Source organism: Rhinoderma darwinii, chromosome 3 (assembly GCF_050947455.1).
Source record: "Rhinoderma darwinii isolate aRhiDar2 chromosome 3, aRhiDar2.hap1, whole genome shotgun sequence".
NCBI lineage: Eukaryota > Metazoa > Chordata > Amphibia > Anura > Rhinodermatidae > Rhinoderma > Rhinoderma darwinii.
The window spans coordinates 16,497,065-16,516,790 of record NC_134689.1 but is presented as its reverse complement, the minus strand read 5'-3'; the positions used below and the strand labels follow the sequence as shown (position 1 = coordinate 16,516,790).

Genomic DNA, 19,726 nt, shown 5'->3' with positions numbered 1-19,726 from the left:
TATGTACTAGATAGACCCCATTAATCACCTCATATTAAAAACTGCACTCCTCAAAGTATTCAAAACAGCATTCAGAAAGTTTCTTAACCCATTAGGCGCATCACAGGAATTAAAGCAAAGTAGAGGGGAAATTTACAAATTTTATTTTTTTTGCTGAAATTCATTTGTAATACATTTTTTTCTGTAACACAGAAGTTTTTACCCGAGAAATGCAACTCAATATTTATTGCCCAGATTCTGCAGTTTTTAGAAATATCCCACATGTGGCTCTAGTGTGATAATAGACTGAAGCACCGGCCTCAGAAGCAAAGGAGCACCTAGAGGATTTTGGGGCCTCCTTTTTTTAGAATATATTTTAGGCACCATGTCAGGTTTGAAGAGGTCTTGTGGTACCAAAACAGTGGAAATCCCCCAAAAGTCAGACGGTTTTGGAAACTACACACCTCAAGGAATTTATCTAGGGGTACAGTTAGCATCTTGACCCCACAGGTATTTTTCTATATTTATTGGAGTTTGTCTGTGAAAGTGAAAATCTACTTTTTTTCTGAAAAAATATAAAAAAAAATTATATTTGCAAGGAATAAAGACTAAAAAGCACCCCAGAACTTGTAAAGCTACTTCTCCCGATTACGCCAATACCCCATATGTGGTACTAAACTGCTGTTTGGACTCACGGCAGAGCTCAGAAGGGAAGGAGCGCCATTTGGATTTTGAAGCGCAAATTTTGCTGGATTGTTTTTCAGTTCCATGTCGCGTTTGCAACGCCCTGGAGTAAGCAAAACAGTGGAATCCCCCCAAAACTGACCCCATTTTGAAGACTACACCCCTCAAGGAATTGTTCTAGGGGTATAGTTAGCATTTTGTCCCCACAGTTTTTTTGCTGAATTTAGTGGCATTAGGCTGTGAAAATGAAAATCTACTTTTTTCTGAAAAAACATAGAAATGTTTAATTTTTACAATGAATAAAGGAGAAAAATTACCCCAAAATTTGTAAAGCAATTTGTCCTGATTACAGCAATACGCCATATGTGGTAATAAACTGCTGTTTGGACCCACGGCAAATTTAGCTGGAATGGTTTTCGGGTATCATGTCGCATATGCAAATTTTAATCACTTTTTATTAGATTTTTTTGGAAGCAAAGTGACAAAGAAACATAAATTCTGACAATGTTTTTTGTATTTTTTTTTTTTACAGTATTCACCGTGCGGTATAAATGACATTTAATCTGCGGGTCGGTACAATTACGGCGATACCATATGTATATAGGCTTTTTATGTTTTGTGGCGATTGCGCAATAAAATCACTTTGATAAAATTATTTATTTTTTGTGTCACCATATTCTGAGAGTCATAATTTTATATTTTTCCGTCAAAAAAGCGGTGTAAGGGCTTGTTTTTTGCGGGACGGGTTGTAGTTTTTATTGGTACTATTTTGGGGTACATGCGACTTTTTGATCACTTTTTATTCTATATTTTGGGATAGTTGATGACCAAAAAAAAGTGATTCTGACATTGTTTTTTAATTCTTTTTTTTGCGGTGTTCACCGTGCGGGAAAAATAATATTATAGTTTTATAGTTTGGGTCGTTATGAACGCGGTGATACCAAATATGTGTACTTTTTTTAACATTTTCATTTTTTTCCTATAATAAAAGACTTATAGGAAAAAAAGCATTGTTTTTTTTTGTAACTTTTATAACTTGTTTTTACACTTTTATAAAACTTTTTTATTACTTTTTACTTGAAGCCTGGCAGCACTGATCGCTGCTATAATACATTACACTAACTTTTCTGTGAGATTTCCAGCAAGGGAAACTAAATCTCGTTTACCTCGTAATCTCGCGAGATTACGCATGGCTTGCTATAATCTCACAGAAAAGATTCAGAAGTGTCAAGATTCTGAATACACATGACGTCCAGGCTGGAGGTCATGTGTATTCATTATCAGGACACTTGTGTATGTGGCTGCACATCATTCTAGTAAAAACGTGATGCTGCTGTGTAAATGAATGGAGAGGAGTGCATGATGTTGATTGGTCACTGATTCGTCAGCATCATACACTTCTCACCACAACGCCCAGTTAGTAAAACAAGTAAACACGCCCAGTTAAAAACACAATACACGCCCAGTTGGACATACGAATAAAAACACGCCCAGTTGTCCATTAGAAAGGCTCATTTGCATATATATAAAATAGCTCATAACTTGGCCAAAAATGAAAGTTTAAAAAAAAACAAAACTTTACTGTTATCTACTTTGCAGCGCCGATCACATGCAATAAGAGATAGGGATTTGAGAATCTGGTGATAGAGCCTCTTTAAGGCGGAGTCAATGGAATGTGTGGATTCAGCTCAGGGATAGGAATCTTTTCCTGCCAGCCCTGGACGATCAGCACTTTAAGGGTATGTGCACACACACTAATTACGTCCGTAATTGACGGACGTATTTCGGCCGCAAGTCCCGGACCGAACTCAGTGCAGGGAGCCGGGCTCCTAGTATCATACTTATGTACGATGCTAGGAGTCCCTGCCTCTCCGTGGAACTACTGTCCCGTACTGAAAACATGATTACAGTACGGGACAGTTGTCCTGCAGAGAGGCAGGGACTCCTAGCATCGTACATAACTATGATGCTAGGAGCCCGGCTCCCTGCACTGTGTTCGGTCCGGGACTTGCGGCCGAAATACGTCCGTCAATTACGGACGTAATTAGTGTGTGTGCACATACCCAAAGGGGTTTTTACCTAGAAGAACATTTATGACATATTCACAGGATCCTATACTTTCTATTGAGCCCGCACACCGCTCTGAGAAAAGCCGATCAAAAATAAAGCGGCAGAGCGCTTCTGCCGCTTCATTTTAGCGATCGGTGGGCGGAGGAATCAAAACTTCTGACATGACAAAAGTTTTTTAAAAGTTTAGTTACCCTTTAATCATCTTCATTTCAAACGCCATAACCCCCGCCCCCATTCATTATCATTTCCTACATCACCCCACCCTCTATTTTTTTTTTTTTATAATTTGCGTGATAGTAACATCTGTAATGCAGCTAATAAACATGTTACAAATGACTGTGGCTTAAGGGGGTTTTACACTGGGCGATTATCGAGCAGACGAGCGTTCATAGAAACAAATGCCCATAAACCTGCTGATCGTATCGTTTTAAAAAAGTAAAATATTATCATTTTAGGCAGCTCATCACCCAGTGTAAATAGAGAGACGCGCCGCCGACATGATGATAATGATTGGGAACGAGCGATCAGAGTAACGACCACTCGCCCCCATCCATAGCTCCGTGTGACAGGAGCAAACGAGCGCCGATCAACGAACTGTCTCATTGATCGGCGCTCGCTGCACCGGCTAAAATCGTCCGGTGTAATAGGGCCTTAAATGATTCCATATACAGTATTTCTTTAAAAACTATGATTAGTGCGGTTGTTATTAGAATTGACCAGAAATATTCCGCTTTCTCTGTGTTTTTTGTGGAGTATTTGGAAGCTCCAGGTCTCCAGTTAAAAATCTGCAAATACAGCCCTTTAACAAGGATCCGTGAACAGCAAGCACCACTTCAGAAATTCTTTCCAATACCATTCTTCATTGTATCTGTACATTGTAAGAACACAGCAAACTTGAAATGGCCGTCCGAGTGGTCAATACCAAGGTTGGGGAGTGGCCGTAACACCCTCCCATGGTTTTGATCTAGATAAATGTCTGTCTGATGTTGAACAGGATGGAATCGGCCCCCAATAAAAAGCCGTCCGGAAAAAACCCCCCCAAAAAACGGAGTAGAACCATTTCTTATAGTTATTCCTCACTTCCTACTAATCATTGGTCTTTATTCCAGAACATGCCAACGTCAATACCGCCAATGATCCAGGACGCAGTCTCAGAAAAATTGCACATAATTCAGATCCAATCACATAATTAAAAAACAATTAAAGGCATTCTGAAAAAGTAAAACACACGCATGCTCTGATCATTTCACATATTAAACAATATCTAAATAAAAAACATTCATCTAAAAATCTGCTTTGGTTGTATAAAGTTGCACATAAGGCTCCGTACACATTGGCATCGAAGGCTCCATTGCAGATTCCATCAAATTTGATGTGAAAAATAGCATTATTTTCCCAGTCAAAACGATAGACACCTCGACGAATCCACAGCGCAGATGTGAACAGAGCCCCATTAAAGGGATTTTACCACGTTCTGTGAATTCCGTTTAATCATTCCATAATAAAAAGTTCTGCTGCTTTCTAATATACTTTGTGTTTCAATTCTTCACTGTTTTCATGATCTCTGCTTGCTATCAGTGAATGAAGACATTGTCAGTGAATGAAACACATCATGTTTCCATTCACTGACAGTAAGCAGAGAGCTTGAAAAAACACTATACGTTGTAAACATGCATAACTGTTTATAATACAATGATTAAGCTTTATTTTACATAAAACGGAATAACCCCTTTAAATAAGGACCCGTATCCAACACACTACCGGATGCACTATGACCTTGTGACTATAAGCTAGACGTCATCCATATTAATCAGGCTGCTCTGATAATTGGACCCCAGAAAACTGATGCTGCAGCCGATAAGTTGGCTACAATCACTGTGGGGAGGCAGGCGATGATCCCTCTTAAAGGAGAACTCCAGTAAAAAAAAAAAAAATTCTGCTGAGCTTTGCTGTTGCTTAGCAACAGAGGACACAGCCTTTGGGTGACACCAGATGATCCCCATGCTCTTGTGGAGATCCAGCAGTGTCATTACATTCAGTACAAGGGCTGTAAAAGAAGATGGTGCCAGGGACCCAGAGCTGGATTTGGATTTCTTGGGTATTGTATATATTATATATAGAAGTGATGCAGTATTATAACAATATAACAGTCAGCATTTCCCCCTGAAATGGCTGATAACAGAGAACAACAAATGAATCACTTGAGGTTTTCTTTCAGTCAGTAGTCAGATAGTCAGCTGTGTCTGGGTGCTCTGTGGAGAGTTAAAGGGGTTAACTCCTTAACACCATATTGGGTGGGGTCCCCCAGCTTTCTCTCTGGAGGACTCGGCGCCACTCTGTATTACATGGTCGCCCACTGATTTTATTGTCATGATGAGACGACCCTTGTAATGTTCTTCAGCCATCAGAAAATGACTCTTCCTAATTCAAACAGCACCTGAAAGACAAGAGAATGAGAACTGAGAGGGTAAAAGGTAAGACACTGCAGCTGATGTGTGGCCGCATGGGGTCAAAGTGTGGCCAAAAACGGCATTCAGTGGTACAAATGCATGGCGGATGCACATCAACTGCTACCTGTGGCCTCACCCGATATTTCACTACTATACATACATGACTATTTTGTTATACATATAGCAGGGCTGCAGGAGGCGTGGCTCTGGCACCCAACCTGGACACCTGTGCTCACGGATGTTGTGACCAATCTTATTAGGACTGTCTGGACCACCAAAAAACATTCCCCCTGATCCTGCAGGTTCAGGCACTGACCTCAATGGTGATTAGTATGACGATCATCCATTCCAGTCGCAGGGCGTGTTTCTCACTTAAGTGATTACGCATCAGATCGGTCAGTTCTGTACAGTGCTGCAGTTTTTCATTAATCACCTAAAATACAGATAGAAAATCAGATCTTTTTGTAAAGCCCCTAAAACCCATTAGTCAAGATCAAGCAACTAATTCCACTAATTGACAATTTTATTACTCAAACATGAATAGTTTATTTAAAGAGGACGGACCTGAATAGCGCTGTCTCCCTGATTCCAGCGCTGTTTTTCTTTTTTTCATGGCCCCTTCTGTTCCAGAGCTATGGCCCACCATTGTGTTGGCTCCCTATAGGCTAATTTGCTGTAGTTAGCCAATGGGGTGGAGCTAGCTTCCCTGCCTCTGATACTAACCAATCAGCACGAAGCAGCAAAAAAGCTAAGTAACGCCCTGTTGACTAACTACAGCAAATTAACCTATAGTTAGCCGACACAATAGTGAGTCATATCTCTGGAACAGGAGGGACCAGGAAAAAAAGAAAAACAGTGGTGGAATCAGCGAGACAGCCCAATTCAGGACAGTAAACCAGTTCAATTATATGACCTAGTGACCGGTCCTCTTTAACGTAGCAATCTATAGAACACACAAGACAAGGGAAGTAGGATGACTTTAAAAAGGGGGTTCTCTAAGCCTTTTTATATGCCCTATAATCACATATGGCGATATTAGAGAGGGGGGGGGTGTAGTCTTTATAGCGTTCGGAGCTCCATCCTGTTTTCTGGCGTAGAAATGTTGCAAATGGCACAAAGGTCGCAATTTGCGCAAACATTTTTGGACTTTTGTGCCGTTAGCACCACTCATGTCACGTTTCTTATAAAAAGGGTGGAGCTTAGTGTAAGGGGCGTGGCCAATAGAGCCAAAAAAAAATGTGCTATAATTCCGCCAGAAACTGGAGGAAACTATGGCACAAATCGACGCCAGCTCATCACTGGTGTAGATTTGACATTCTACTGCACAGAACCCCGAAAGTTCAGCGTTTCAGAATTTTATAACTAAACTGCAATGTCTATGCAGGGGATCTGGAGCTCTGTATAAGAAAAATGACGAAAAAGGCAATACTTGATTTTAATACTAATAAATAATAATGTAATTAATAGCACTTGCACTCCGCCCCCCTTATTCATTTTCCTGTGTTCCCCTTCTAGAGTTTTAAATGGACATGGGGTCGTACATGTATCAGTAGATATGCCTATCAGGAGACTGGCAAAGCAAAGTGACAACCCCTCTGATGCAGTGGTGTCCATATTGATTTCAGAAGGTAGTGATCTTTAAGGCCTCATGCACACGTCAGATCTGGTCAGTGGAAGTGAAAACCAGGAGTGGGCCCAAAATACGGAAGAGGTGCAAATCTTTCCATTATAGGTTTTCTCTGTTTATCTTCCACTACTGGTTTTGGCTTCCAAATACTGAAGTAAAACACTGACCTGAATACTGACGTGTGCATGAGGCCTTAAGACCGAATAAAAGTTTCTCATCAGATTAACCCTACTTGCACCTTGACTCTGCGGTTTATGCTTAGGAATTGACAAGTGTTATCATAGAGGTGCTCAAGATTTTCTCTGTCCCAGTAGAAATCAGGAGTGAGGAGAAGGTCCGAGCTCAGGTTAATGCGATGCCTGAAAAAAAATAAAAATAAGAATACACTAAAGTGTACGTAGATTATGCTGCCATACTGTGCCCACAGCTAATGCCACCATACAGCACAAATACTGTAAATAATGCTGCCATACTGTGCTCATCGCTAGTGCCACCATGCAGTACACAAATAATGCTGTCATATTGTTCTTAAAGCTAATGCCACCATACACCGCATATAAATTATATTGTCATATATTGTCATACTGCGCTCACAGCTAATGCCACTATGCAGTGCACATAATACTACCATACTGCGCTGGTAACTAATGCCACCATACTGTACACATAAATAACGCTGCCATACTGCGCTCATAACTAATGCCACCATACTATACACATAACACTACCATACTGTGCTCATAACTAATGCCACCATACTGTACACATAAATAACGCTGCCATACTGTGCTCATAACTGCCACCATACTGTACACACAGCTAATGCCACCACAATGTACACACAGCTAATGCCACCACAATGTACACACAGCTAATGCCACCACAATGTACACACAGCTAATGCCACCACAATGTACACACAGCTAATGCCACCATACTGCACACATAGCTAATGTCACCATAATGTACACATAGCTAATGCGACCATACTGTACACATAACTAATGCCACCACACTGTACACATAACTAATGCCACCACACTGTACACATAACTAATGCCACCACACTGTACACATAGCTAATGCGACCATACTGTACACATAGCTAATGCCACCACACTGTACACATAACTAATGCCACCACACTGTACACATAGCTAATGCCACCACACTGTACACATAACTAATGCCACCACACTGTACACATAACTAATGCCACCACACTGTACACATAGCTAATGCCACCACACTGTACACATAACTAATGCCATAATGTACACATAGCTAATGCCACCACACTGTACACATAACTAATGCCACCACACTGTACACATAACTAATGCCACCACACTGTACACATAGCTAATGCCACCACACTGTACACATAACTAATGCCATAATGTACACATAGCTAATGCCACCACACTGTACACATAACTAATGCCACCACACTGTACACATAACTAATGCCACCATACTGTACACATAGCTAATGCCACCACACTGTACACATAACTAATGCCACCACACTGTACACATAGCTAATGCCACCACACTGTACACATAGCTAATACCACCACACTATGCACTATACTGTACACATAACGCTGCCATACTGTGCTCATAATTGCCACCACACTGTACACATAGCTAATGCCACCACAATGTACACACAGCTAATGCCACCACACTGTACACATAGCTAATGCCACCACAATGTACACACAGCTAATGCCACCACACTGTACACATAGCTAATGCCACCACACTGTACACATAGCTAATGCCACTACAATGTACACATAACTAATGCCACCACACTGTACACATAACTAATGCCACCACACTGTACACATAGCTAATGCCACCACACTGTACACATAGCTAATGCCACCATACTGTACACATAGCTAATGCCACCACACTGTACACATAACTAATTCCACCACACTGTACACATAGCTAATGCCACCACACTGTACACATAGCTAATACCACCACACTATGCACTATACTGTACACATAACGCTGCCATACTGTGCTCATAACTGCCACCATACTGTACACATAGCTAATGCCACCACACTGTACACATAGCTAATGCCACCACAATGTACACACAGCTAATGCCACCATACTGTACACATAGCTAATGCCACCACACTGTACACATAGCTAATGCCACCACAATGTACACACAGCTAATGCCACCATACTGTACACATAGCTAATGCCACCATACTGTACACATAGCTAATGCCACCACACTGTACACATAACTAATGCCATAATGTACACATAACTAATGCCACCACAATGTACACACAGCTAATGCCACCATACTGTACACATAGCTAATGCCACCACACTGTACACATAACGCTGCCATACTGTGCTCATAACTGCCACCATACTGTACACATAGCTAATGCCACCACACTGTACACATAGCTAATGCCACCACACTGTACACATAACTAATGCCATAATGTACACATAACTAATGCCACCACAATGTACACACAGCTAATGCCACCATACTGTACACATAGCTAATGCCACCACACTGTACACATAACGCTGCCATACTGTGCTCATAACTGCCACCATACTGTACACATAGCTAATGCCACCACACTGTACACATAGCTAATGCCACCACAATGTACACACAGCTAATGCCACCATACTGTACACATAGCTAATGCCACCACACTGTACACATAGCTAATGCCACCACACTGTACACATAGCTAATGCCACCACACTGTACACATAGCTAATGCCACCACAATGTACACATAACTAATGCCACCACACTGTACACATAGCTAATGCCACCACACTGTACACATAGCTAATGCGACCATACTGTACACATAGCTAATGCCACCACACTGTACACATAGCTAATGCCACCACAATGTACACACAGCTAATGCCACCATACTGTACACATAGCTAATGCCACCACACTGTACACATAACTAATGCCATAATGTACACATAACTAATGCCACCACAATGTACACACAGCTAATGCCACCATACTGTACACATAGCTAATGCCACCACACTGTACACATAACTAATGCCATAATGTACACACAGCTAATGCCACCATACTGCACACATAGCTAATGCCACCACACTGTACACATAGCTAATGCCACATACAGTGCACATAAATAACGCTGCCATACTGTGTGCTCATAGCCAACGCCACCATATAGTACACGTAAGTAACGTTGCCGTGCTTCACAAATCAATAACACCACCATTCAGTACATAAAGAACTTGCCTATATATGATAGCCGGAGTGCCCCCTATAACTACACCATCAGAGGTCCCCTATTATAGCCAGAAGTGTGCACGCCATAAAAAATAGTGCCATTAGTGTGCCCATACACAATGACATTTGAGTACCCTCTATACAAAAGTGCCAGCAGAGTGTAGTGGCATTATCTATAATGATCTACTGTAGTAGTAAAGGCGTTAAAAGGTCACATTCATATTACACACATATATATATATATATATCCAAAATGCTGTGCTGATTTCATAATATATCCTTACGATAAAATTCTGGCTGCCAGCTGTTTCAATATATCGTGGAGATGTGCTACCAACAGGCACCTGTGACGCCGCTTATCTCCAGTGAATCAAAATAATCCCACAGGAAAAATCTCTTCGCATGAATCCTTAGATCCAATAGACATGAGGTTGTCAGTGGATCCCATTGCAGTTGCTGGGATCAGCTAGTAAACATATGTATATATGTATAACGTTGTATGTATATGTGTATGCCCGGCTTTACTGATCAGTAATCATGAAATCGGGTACAACACAATTGATTTGGCTTTGTTCACATATACAGAAGTGCAAGATCATGAAATGCAGTCAAATTTCTTTAATCCGGCATTTGATAATCCAGAAAGTCTTATAATTCGGCACTTGTTTCCTACACAGAAGTTTCTATTAATATTTCATTTTGGGCTTTCTGTCTTTCTGATATTGTCTATCAAGTGTCTGATCTTCTGGTATATCTGGCATCAAGGAACCTGAGAGGTGGTGAATTATCAGATTACAGAAATGGCATTGTGCCAGGATTAGTGCCAGTATGGCATAATGTACCCCAGTCAGGCTTTATATTGAAAAGTATTGCTCCACAAGCCTAAAAAGTGGCAGCTATGGGATCATGGGGGCGATAGTCAGTTCCACATGGCTACAGTATCCCAGTGTACCTTACATTTACCTTAGTGCAAACAGCTCCCCAATTTTCTGCATAACATCATCGTGAGACAGTTTCAGTTTTTTCCTGGCCTTTAACATCTGAAATATGAAATTAATAGATTTTGGGGGCAAAAATAAAATGGAACATTACACATTTAATATTTCCTAATGAAAACCATCACAGAAAGCTTTGGGTTTACGATACGGCAGAAAAATCGCATTTAGTGCTGCAACTCCTTTACGTTTTTTCCCTGCATTCACACTGTGTTTTTTGGAGCGGATTTTGACGTAGAAACCGTGTCAGAATCAGCGCCAAAATATGCCCCAAGTTTCCCTCCCTTGATTTCAGGGGGAGGGAGAGGCACCTTTGGCCACGGGCAGCTTTTGACCGTTTGCAGAGAAAAAAAAAAATGCGTCGTTCCCTATCTTGGAGCAGTTTCCACCTCTAAACCTCCATTGAAATCAATGGGAGGCAGAAAAAACTACCATTCGTTTGGAGGTTTTTCTACATGGATTTTGAACGAAGACACAAAATACGTGTAAAAAAAAAAAAAAAAAAAAAATAATGTAAAAAGCAGCAATTTTTTTTATTTTTTTTAAAAAAAAGCATGGAAAAAAAACGCCAAAATGCGTAAAAGAGCATAAAATAAGCATTAAAAAAAAAAAAAAAAAAAGTATCAAAAAAAGCGTCGTAAAAACAAACAAACTTTGGGGCAGTTTTTTTTCTGCTTGGCAAAAAACTGTGTGATCAGCACTGGGGCCAAATTATTCTCAGTGTCGGTGGAGGTCCCACAATCATAAAGTGATGTCATACCATAGAGATCTGCCATCATTTTGAAAGATGTGAATAACCCCTTGATCTCCCACCCGATGGTCCAGAAATCCAGATAATCCGGCGTGCAGCAAAAATAGTCCCATACAATATTATTGTGCAAACTACTTGACAATCATGCACTGGTCAAGGGCCCCCTAAATTTACCACATGATCACCAGGACCGATACGACAAGCTTAGCGAGCGCCGTACATGTGAGTGACTTACCTCTGGAATTGATTGGATGGATTCAACAAAAGTATCCAGCGTAGACTCCCACATCGCCAGCTTCACTGCAGAAAACATCCAAATAATAGAAACACTTGTATCCTGTAAAGTTCTCAAACAATTCAAAGCAAATCTGTCAGAATAAACTCTCCGCAGAACACGACCAGACTTGACTACCTTCCTCGAATGTCCGGGAGACTTCTGAAAAAAGTGGAGACTCTCGGAAGAGTCGGCTTTTCGCCCGCCTGTTCTTAGTTTAAATGGGCAGGATTGGAGTTTTCTCTGATCTCGGCTGTTAGTGCTGCAATGCGGCTATCGATACCAGCCGTCCTTCAGCGGGAGTATAGCCCCTGCGTTGAAATTGGGGTAAGGAGAGCCTTCTCGCGACGTACATGTATAATGCAGGAAGGGGTTAATCAAGGCTGTAGGTTTGTTCCTGCTGCGTACAGAGTAGTCTGTGACAAACGCCGCCGCCATATCTGTACCACCAATGGCGTTGACATTGACTGTTTATTTACCCGCCCCGGGTAAGAGTAGGGACACTATGGTTGGCATTATTATGTGGGCACTGTGGCTAAGAACCCACTGTAACCATATACCCCACCCCTCGAAAAGAGTTTGTGGGTGCTGTTTACAAAAGGATGTGAGGGCGGCGAGCCCTGTCACTCAGAAGCTCGCCCCAATTCAATGGTATTTTGGTCTTTGAAAGCTGCCAGCATCTCAGTCGTGGGAGGGGCCTGTACAGCGGGCGCTCTGTGCCCATTTGCTGATAGGGATCTGTGGAGCGCCTGTGCCGTGATCTACTGACAGTAACACTTTATAATCGACCCAGTTAATCCACGTTTTCAAGTGGTCACGGCACAGGCGCTCCACAGATCCCTATCAGCAGATGGGCACAGAGCGCCCGCTGTACAGCCTTATATGATGTGATATGAATATATTTCATAGTCTCATTCCCCAGCAGGGCATCGGTATGACAGCGGCCGGTCAGGGCACACGTAGGATGTCAGCTTCTTCACGACAAGGGGTTAAATAAAACTTACCAGACAAGCAAAGTGCATTGGAGAAGGCGAACTTCTCTAGAATGAGTTCATCCGCCTCCAGCTGAGGGTCCAGCACAATTTCGCCTTTCACAAGTCTTGTGTGACCCCTGAAGAAAAAACGAAGTTACAGCTGAACCTCCATATTACACGGCAGTTCCTACATATACAATCTGAACAGCGCCCTCAGCTCAATAAAGCCTTACTCTCCAAAATGATAGTTTATCTCTTCGTTCTCCCAGTGAACCAGCGCCACCTCATACGGCTGAATTTCATGACGCTCCAGAATTTTCATCACATGTTTCATCTGGAAAACGGAAATGCACGCAATAAATGTCCAGGTTGGAGAAACCTTATCAGCCGTACACGTATGTAACCAAAGCGTAATCGTTGTATATCGTTCTTCAACTTTGTGTTTCAAATCTTGACAATTTTCAAGATCTCTGCTTGCGGTTAGTGAATGGAAGTATTCCTGCTCACACAGCTGAGTGTTTGTTATAATGTTTTAACATAGGTAAGAGCTATCAGTCTGGAAAGATTTGTACTGCTGCTTGTGTTTAGGTCCCAGAGAATTGTGAACACTGACACATTGTAACAACCCTGTCAGCTGCGTAAGCGGGAACGCTTTCATTCACTAAGGCTGGGTTCACGTGGTGCGTTTTTATTGCTTTTTCAGCATGCGTTGTTTTGGTTGATGAGGCATGGGAGTTTATATATACGAATACAAAAAACGCATGCTACAAAACGTAAAAAAATATGTACCACGTGAACCCAGCCTAAGGCTAAAAACTGGTACAGCCTGAAAGGGTTTGCCCCAGATTGACAATGATCACCTCTCCACTTAATAGGTTATAATTGTCTGATCGCAGGGGGCCCCACCGATCCCTAGAACGGGGTACCGATCCCTCTGTTCCTCCTCATTGGTCGACTGCAATGAGGTGGACATTGAACGTAGCTGCGGTCGAGCATTTGTGCAGCCGCTCTCTTTAAAGTGTATAGGAATGATAGAAACAGACGAGTACAGCGCTCAACTGTTTCCGTCAGTCTAATAGTCATTGAATGGCGCAGTGGGTGCATGCTCGACCGCCGTTCCATTCAAGCTCCTCCTCACTGTTCAGGATCTCCGTTCTCGAGATCAGTGGCGTCCCAGGATTCTCACTTATCCGGTGGTAGGCGATAATCGTCGATTGTAATCCAAACCCTTTCGTACTTCACATAGTGGAGGGTTTGCTACAATTGTATGCAGTCTAAACAATCCTCTATGAGCTAAACAATGTGGTCTCCAGACTGATACATTTTACCTGAACTGATACATTGTAGCAAACTATTAGGAAAGATTTGTGCTAATAATATATTTAACTCAGGATTGTCTATATTGGACACAACCCTCAGCTCTGAAAAATATTTGGGACGTACCAGTTTTCAGCCACTGGTACTAAACAAGAATAGTCCCGTTCACTGACAGCAAACAGTATTAGGTCTGTGGGAGCATGTCAGGGATCTGTGTGTATGAATCCTGAATATTAAGTTCTTAAGGGGGTTATCCAGTTCTATAAAAATTGATGCCCTATCCTTACGATAAGCCATCAATATTCCATCTACAGGGGCCCGACTCTCTGCACCCTTGCCGATCAGCTTAATCGTTTACCAGGCACAGCACCGTACTTTTAGTAGTGGCTGTGCCTGGTATTGCAGCTCAGTCCTATTTACTTGAATGGGACGAAGATGTAGTAAACTGTAATACCAGACACAGCCTATACTAAAAGTACGGCGCTGTTCCAGAAAAAAAATTAAGGGGACGCGGCGCTAGCCGTGACCAATTCAAACAAAACAGAACATATTCTCCCATGAAAGCCCTGCTCTTACGGTGGAGTACACAGAGGTACATAGGAGCATCACACAGAACGACACCATGCGGGTATTTCTCCTGCAGCCCCCTGTAGGGATAATGTGGTATTACATGGCACCTATTCCTCCTGCTCTTTACAGTAGCTCTCTGCTCTGGCTAATAACAGAGGAGCCCGGGCAGGGAACCCCCCTACGTGTCCGTATGTCCTAATGGGGCATATAAACCAATTTAAAATCAACCCAAAGTAAAAAAAATAAAAACGCACGTACTTACAGTTCTTTCTTCTATATTCCAAAACACAACGGCCCCTTCCCTGTATGAAGAACAGGGTCACAATTACCAATACAAATGTGTTCACGTCAAGTAAAAATCTGATGCTGTTAAATATTCACGACATGAAATTATATACCGTGAAATTCCTCCAATCCAGAATCTGATAATCCAGCATTTGGTTCTAGCACTGCGATATAATATAGTGGTTCTCTGCAGGTACAATTGAGTTATAAATACTTTTCTTTGACTGCCCAATAATCCAGAATATTTGATAATCCAGCACCTATCAGGACCCATTGATGCTGGATTAAAAAAAATATTCTACTGTACTCACAAAAGGGTTAATTAACCTTATACTGTGGCGCAGCTTATCATCCTACTTATGCCATTTATCTACATACGTTCTGTTAGGGCATATGGATATCATAGAGGTGGGTCTACTGCGCCGTGTCCCTTCTGTCACCCACAGCAGAGAGCCATCCATCTAGAGGTCGCCATGTAATACTACATTTCTCCTGCAGTGGTCACTGCAGGGAATATACATTGCAGGCCCAGCTCCAAAGAAGATTTAGCCAGCTGTGTTCTAATTAAAGGGGTTGTCGAAGATTAGACAAACATGGCTACGTTCTTCCAGAAACAGCACCACACTGGTCCATGGGTTGTGACTGGTATTGCAGCTCAGCTCCATTGAAGTGAATAGGACTGAGCTGAAATACTGCATACAACCTGCCGACAGGTGTGGCACTGTTGGAAAAAAGCAGCCAAGTTTTTTTTAATTCTGAACCCTTTTTACCCTATAGATGTTTCCATGTAGAGACCACCCCAGACACTGACCTAGGCCCGCTATCCCACACAACGCCCCCTGACAACTATTACTAAGATCAGGCTGACATTCACAGACAGGACTTTGGTCGACTGCTATTTTGATGATGTTGTAACCTTCTTGTGAAAATCAAATACTCAAACACCGAAATAAATCACGAGTCCTCCAGTTCTTATCGGATCCAGAATATGGAGCAAAAACAACAACATTTCAAGGTGCCGACTGCTTTAGACAACCCCTACTAGGAGCTATAGATGTCAGAGGCGACGAAGACATCAGATCATTTTTTATAATGAAAAATTGATATAAGGTAAGCAAAAAAAAAAATTTAAAAAAAATTAAAGGGGTTCTCTAGAAATTTTTCAAATAGGCACAGGAGCGAGTCTCATCCCATAGACATGCACGCTCAGCTAAACGTGCATGTGTTTTCAGTCAGGGGAAGGAATTATGAAAGGACATGTTGAAATCCAACATGTCTGATCCTTCCCTCCCCCGACACCTGCCGTTGGGAGGAGGGTCAGAAAACCTCCATACACATTAAATAGTTGCCTTTACCTGCTGAATTTGTCTGACTTTTATCCAATGTGTATGGGCACTTTGCGATTGTTGGGGGTCTGACTTCTGGGATCCCCACTGATCTGCAGATTGAAGGGGATTGTACTGATATAGCACAGCAGCCCCTTTACTATTCTTCCTGGCACATCGCTCCCGGTCAACCACTTTGCAGAGAAATGCAATATTTAAGTGAATAAGGCCGTGCTGCAGTGCCTCGTGACCACCACCGTAGTGTTTTTCTGGTCAAGGAAAACTTCCTGTCGTCGCTTAGCAACACTTCGGCAAATTCCGGATGTCACACGGAGGTGTACCCACAGTTTCCACTGGCAGATTTGCAGGTGAATTGCGGTCGCAAAAACAGGTTCGTGGGCATGAGGCCTAACTGAAGGGGTTACAGCGCTAAATCAGCATTGTGGTCCCTTCAATCTCAGGATCGGTGGGGGTCCCAGTGGTCGGACCGTCACCAATCGCAAAGTGATGGCATATCCTGGCAGTTTGCCATGACTTTGTGTAATGAGAAAAGTTTTCAGTTATTTTTACATTTTATGGCAAAAAAAACTTTTATTCAGAGAATTCTGTGAAATTTTACAACAACCTGTAAAAAACGTCCGGCCTGTTATTGTCTATAATGGAGACCAACAATTCAGTTTTATTACCTGAAGAAAAATATCACTCCAGAGTCATGTTCTTTAGAGACATTCGCCACTCCTACCAGTAATACATTGGAGGCATCTGTGAGAGGCGAAGAGTAATATCATTATTACAATGCTGGGAAGTGACTAAAGTGAAGGATCTTTCACATACAGCCAGAAACGTATGTTATTGAATAGCAAGCAGCTGGAGAGATTCAGAAGAACAGCTCTAGGGAAGAGCTGTAATACCAAACACCACCTATGGTAAAGAGTGGCGCTGTTTCTGGGAAAAAAAAAAAAAAAGCAGACACCGTTTAAGAAAATTGGAGATCACCCAGCTAAATAGCGACATGGCAAAGATCTATTTTAGAGATGGCGCCCCATGTTCCCTGGGGATTTGTGGGCGTCCTAGCTGTAAAGAACAAAAACATATGACATGTCTCTATAGCCTGCAAAACTTTTCACACCGCTACAGGTAAACTTTAATAACATTTTTCACTCTAATTTAGGTGGAACTGTAAAGTAAAGGAGGAATTATAGCAATATACCAGACAGTGCCCAGAGGGCATTTAAAGTGCCACTGTCACTAGACCGTACTTTAAAGAGGACCTGTTCGCTCTCCCGACATGTCTGTTTTAGTAAATACATGTATTCCCTATAAAATTACAATTCTTTCTTAGTACTTTTTATTGTGCCGTCCCTCTGTTATTCCTCCTGGAAGTGTATGAAATTAACATTAATTTCCAGGAGGGTTAATATCTGGAACTATGTAAATATCCCACCTCCGTGTCTGAGCGTATGCGAATATATACTTTGGTGTTTCTATTTGCGTCTGTCTACATTATTGAACATAAACATGACGTAAGACTACTCCAATGACTCACCCCGGGGCAAGCTCGGCAGTTCACAGTACCCGTGTGATGCCAGATCATGACAGAGAGTGCCCAGGTGAAATTCATCAGCTGTTGCAAAGGCCGTGCACTGCATCAGATCCTGTATGTTTAAGAAAGGCGTAAGTCACAACTGCGATACCGCATAGAAAGCGTCAAGTATATCTGTTCCTGGGAAAGATGGGTGGCAACCAATAGGACTGTCTTTATAGGGGCTTGTCACACAAGCTTTGGAGACTCCCGAATGGCAACTCCGCCAAGTTATGTAGTGATAGATCCTGCACACGATTTCAATTTTTGGGAGCTGTATGGCGGCCATATTGCTTGTCACCCAGCTTTCCCTGGAACAGAAAAAACTAAGAAACATTTGAGCAGAAGTTAAAGGGGCTGTCACAGCACAATCATTGATGACATATTACTAGGTTATTCTTAAGAGTAAAGAAAAGCTATACAGTTTTCCAAAATACTTTCTGTATCAACTCTCCACACTTCAAGATCTCTGCTTGCGGTCTTTGAAAAGGAACCCTTATTATTTACTTCCAGGGTGTAATCTGTCCCGGTCATATGATGGACACACAGGTGCACAGCTCGTTACAGTACAGTTAGCAGAACTCTGTCTTGTAACGAGTCGAGCAACTGAGTGATCATCAGATGACAAGGACAGATTATTATCCCCTGGGAGTAAACAATTAGGGTTCCTATTGTATGCAGCAAGCAGAGATATTGTAAGCCAAGTAGAATTAATACAAAATGATATAACATTTTAGTATACAATGAATAACCTTTATTTGCTGAAATGGAATATCACTTTAAAGAACTTAAAGAGGTATTCCCAGTATCGACAATTATCACGTATCCATAGGATAGGTGATGATTGTATGATGGCTTGGACCGCTACCGATCGCGAGAACCTCGGTTCCCGAACCCCCTGTTCCTTCTCACTGCTCGACTGCAGTGAGGAGGACATTACATGGAGCGGTGTTTGAGCATGTGCGGCGCCGCTCCATTCAAAGTCGGAATGACGGATACAGCCGAGTACGATGCTCTGCCGTTTCCGTCAGTCCCCTAGACCAGTGGGCACATGCTCGACCGGTGCTCCATTCAAGTCCTTCTCACTGTGTGGGTTGCGGTGCGAAGGATTGGGGGTATTGAGATCCCCATTCTCGTGATCGGTGGAGCCCTCAGCGATCAGAGATCTTCAGCGATCATCACCTATCGTGATAATTGTCGATTCTGGGAATACCTCTTTGAAGGCGTTGGTCATGTTCTGCTAACATTTCTAAAATGCTCTGCGCATGCGCAGATACGGGAGATTCTGTTGACTGTATACGCGCATGCGCTAAACGTAAATCGCATGACGCAAATCCCTTGACTGCCGCCATCTTGAAGGAAGGGATCACCGCCGCTGTCCACTGTTTACGTCTCTGAACCAGCGGGAGCGGGGACCTTCCAAGGCAGCACAGGGGTAAACAATGGGGGTATTTAAGGGTGCCTGTGTCTCACCACAGCAGTTTACGGCATTTTAGAAATTTTTGGAGAATCGTAGACAACCCCTTAAAGGGCCGACATTACTCAAGAACT

At 42.3% G+C, this 19,726-nt stretch overlaps 2 protein-coding genes across 4 annotated transcripts in view; one reads left to right on the top strand and one right to left on the bottom strand.

The window, feature by feature from the left end:
* Positions 1-3,813: 3,813 nt before the first annotated feature.
* The window catches only part of RMND1 (required for meiotic nuclear division 1 homolog), an 18,651-nt gene continuing 2,738 nt past the window's right edge, over positions 3,814-19,726 (bottom strand). For all 3 annotated transcript variants that reach the window (XM_075856036.1, XM_075856034.1, XM_075856035.1), the window contains exons 3-12: positions 18,140-18,248; positions 17,280-17,355; positions 15,246-15,285; positions 13,330-13,430; positions 13,127-13,233; positions 12,084-12,148; positions 11,066-11,142; positions 7,049-7,169; positions 5,500-5,616; positions 3,814-5,170 (exon numbers count right to left, since the gene is read on the bottom strand). In XM_075856036.1, coding sequence (XP_075712151.1) covers positions 5,138-5,170; positions 5,500-5,616; positions 7,049-7,169; positions 11,066-11,142; positions 12,084-12,148; positions 13,127-13,233; positions 13,330-13,430; positions 15,246-15,285; positions 17,280-17,355; positions 18,140-18,248 — 846 coding nt within the window. In that variant the 3' untranslated portion in view covers positions 3,814-5,137. The remainder of the gene's footprint in view (positions 5,171-5,499; positions 5,617-7,048; positions 7,170-11,065; positions 11,143-12,083; positions 12,149-13,126; positions 13,234-13,329; positions 13,431-15,245; positions 15,286-17,279; positions 17,356-18,139; positions 18,249-19,726) is intronic.
* Positions 16,267-19,726, top strand: part of DCPH1 (damage control phosphatase 1) — a 17,958-nt gene continuing 14,498 nt past the window's right edge. The window contains exon 1 of the mRNA XM_075856033.1: positions 16,267-16,378. The gene's annotated coding sequence lies outside the window, so the exon portion shown is untranslated. The remainder of the gene's footprint in view (positions 16,379-19,726) is intronic.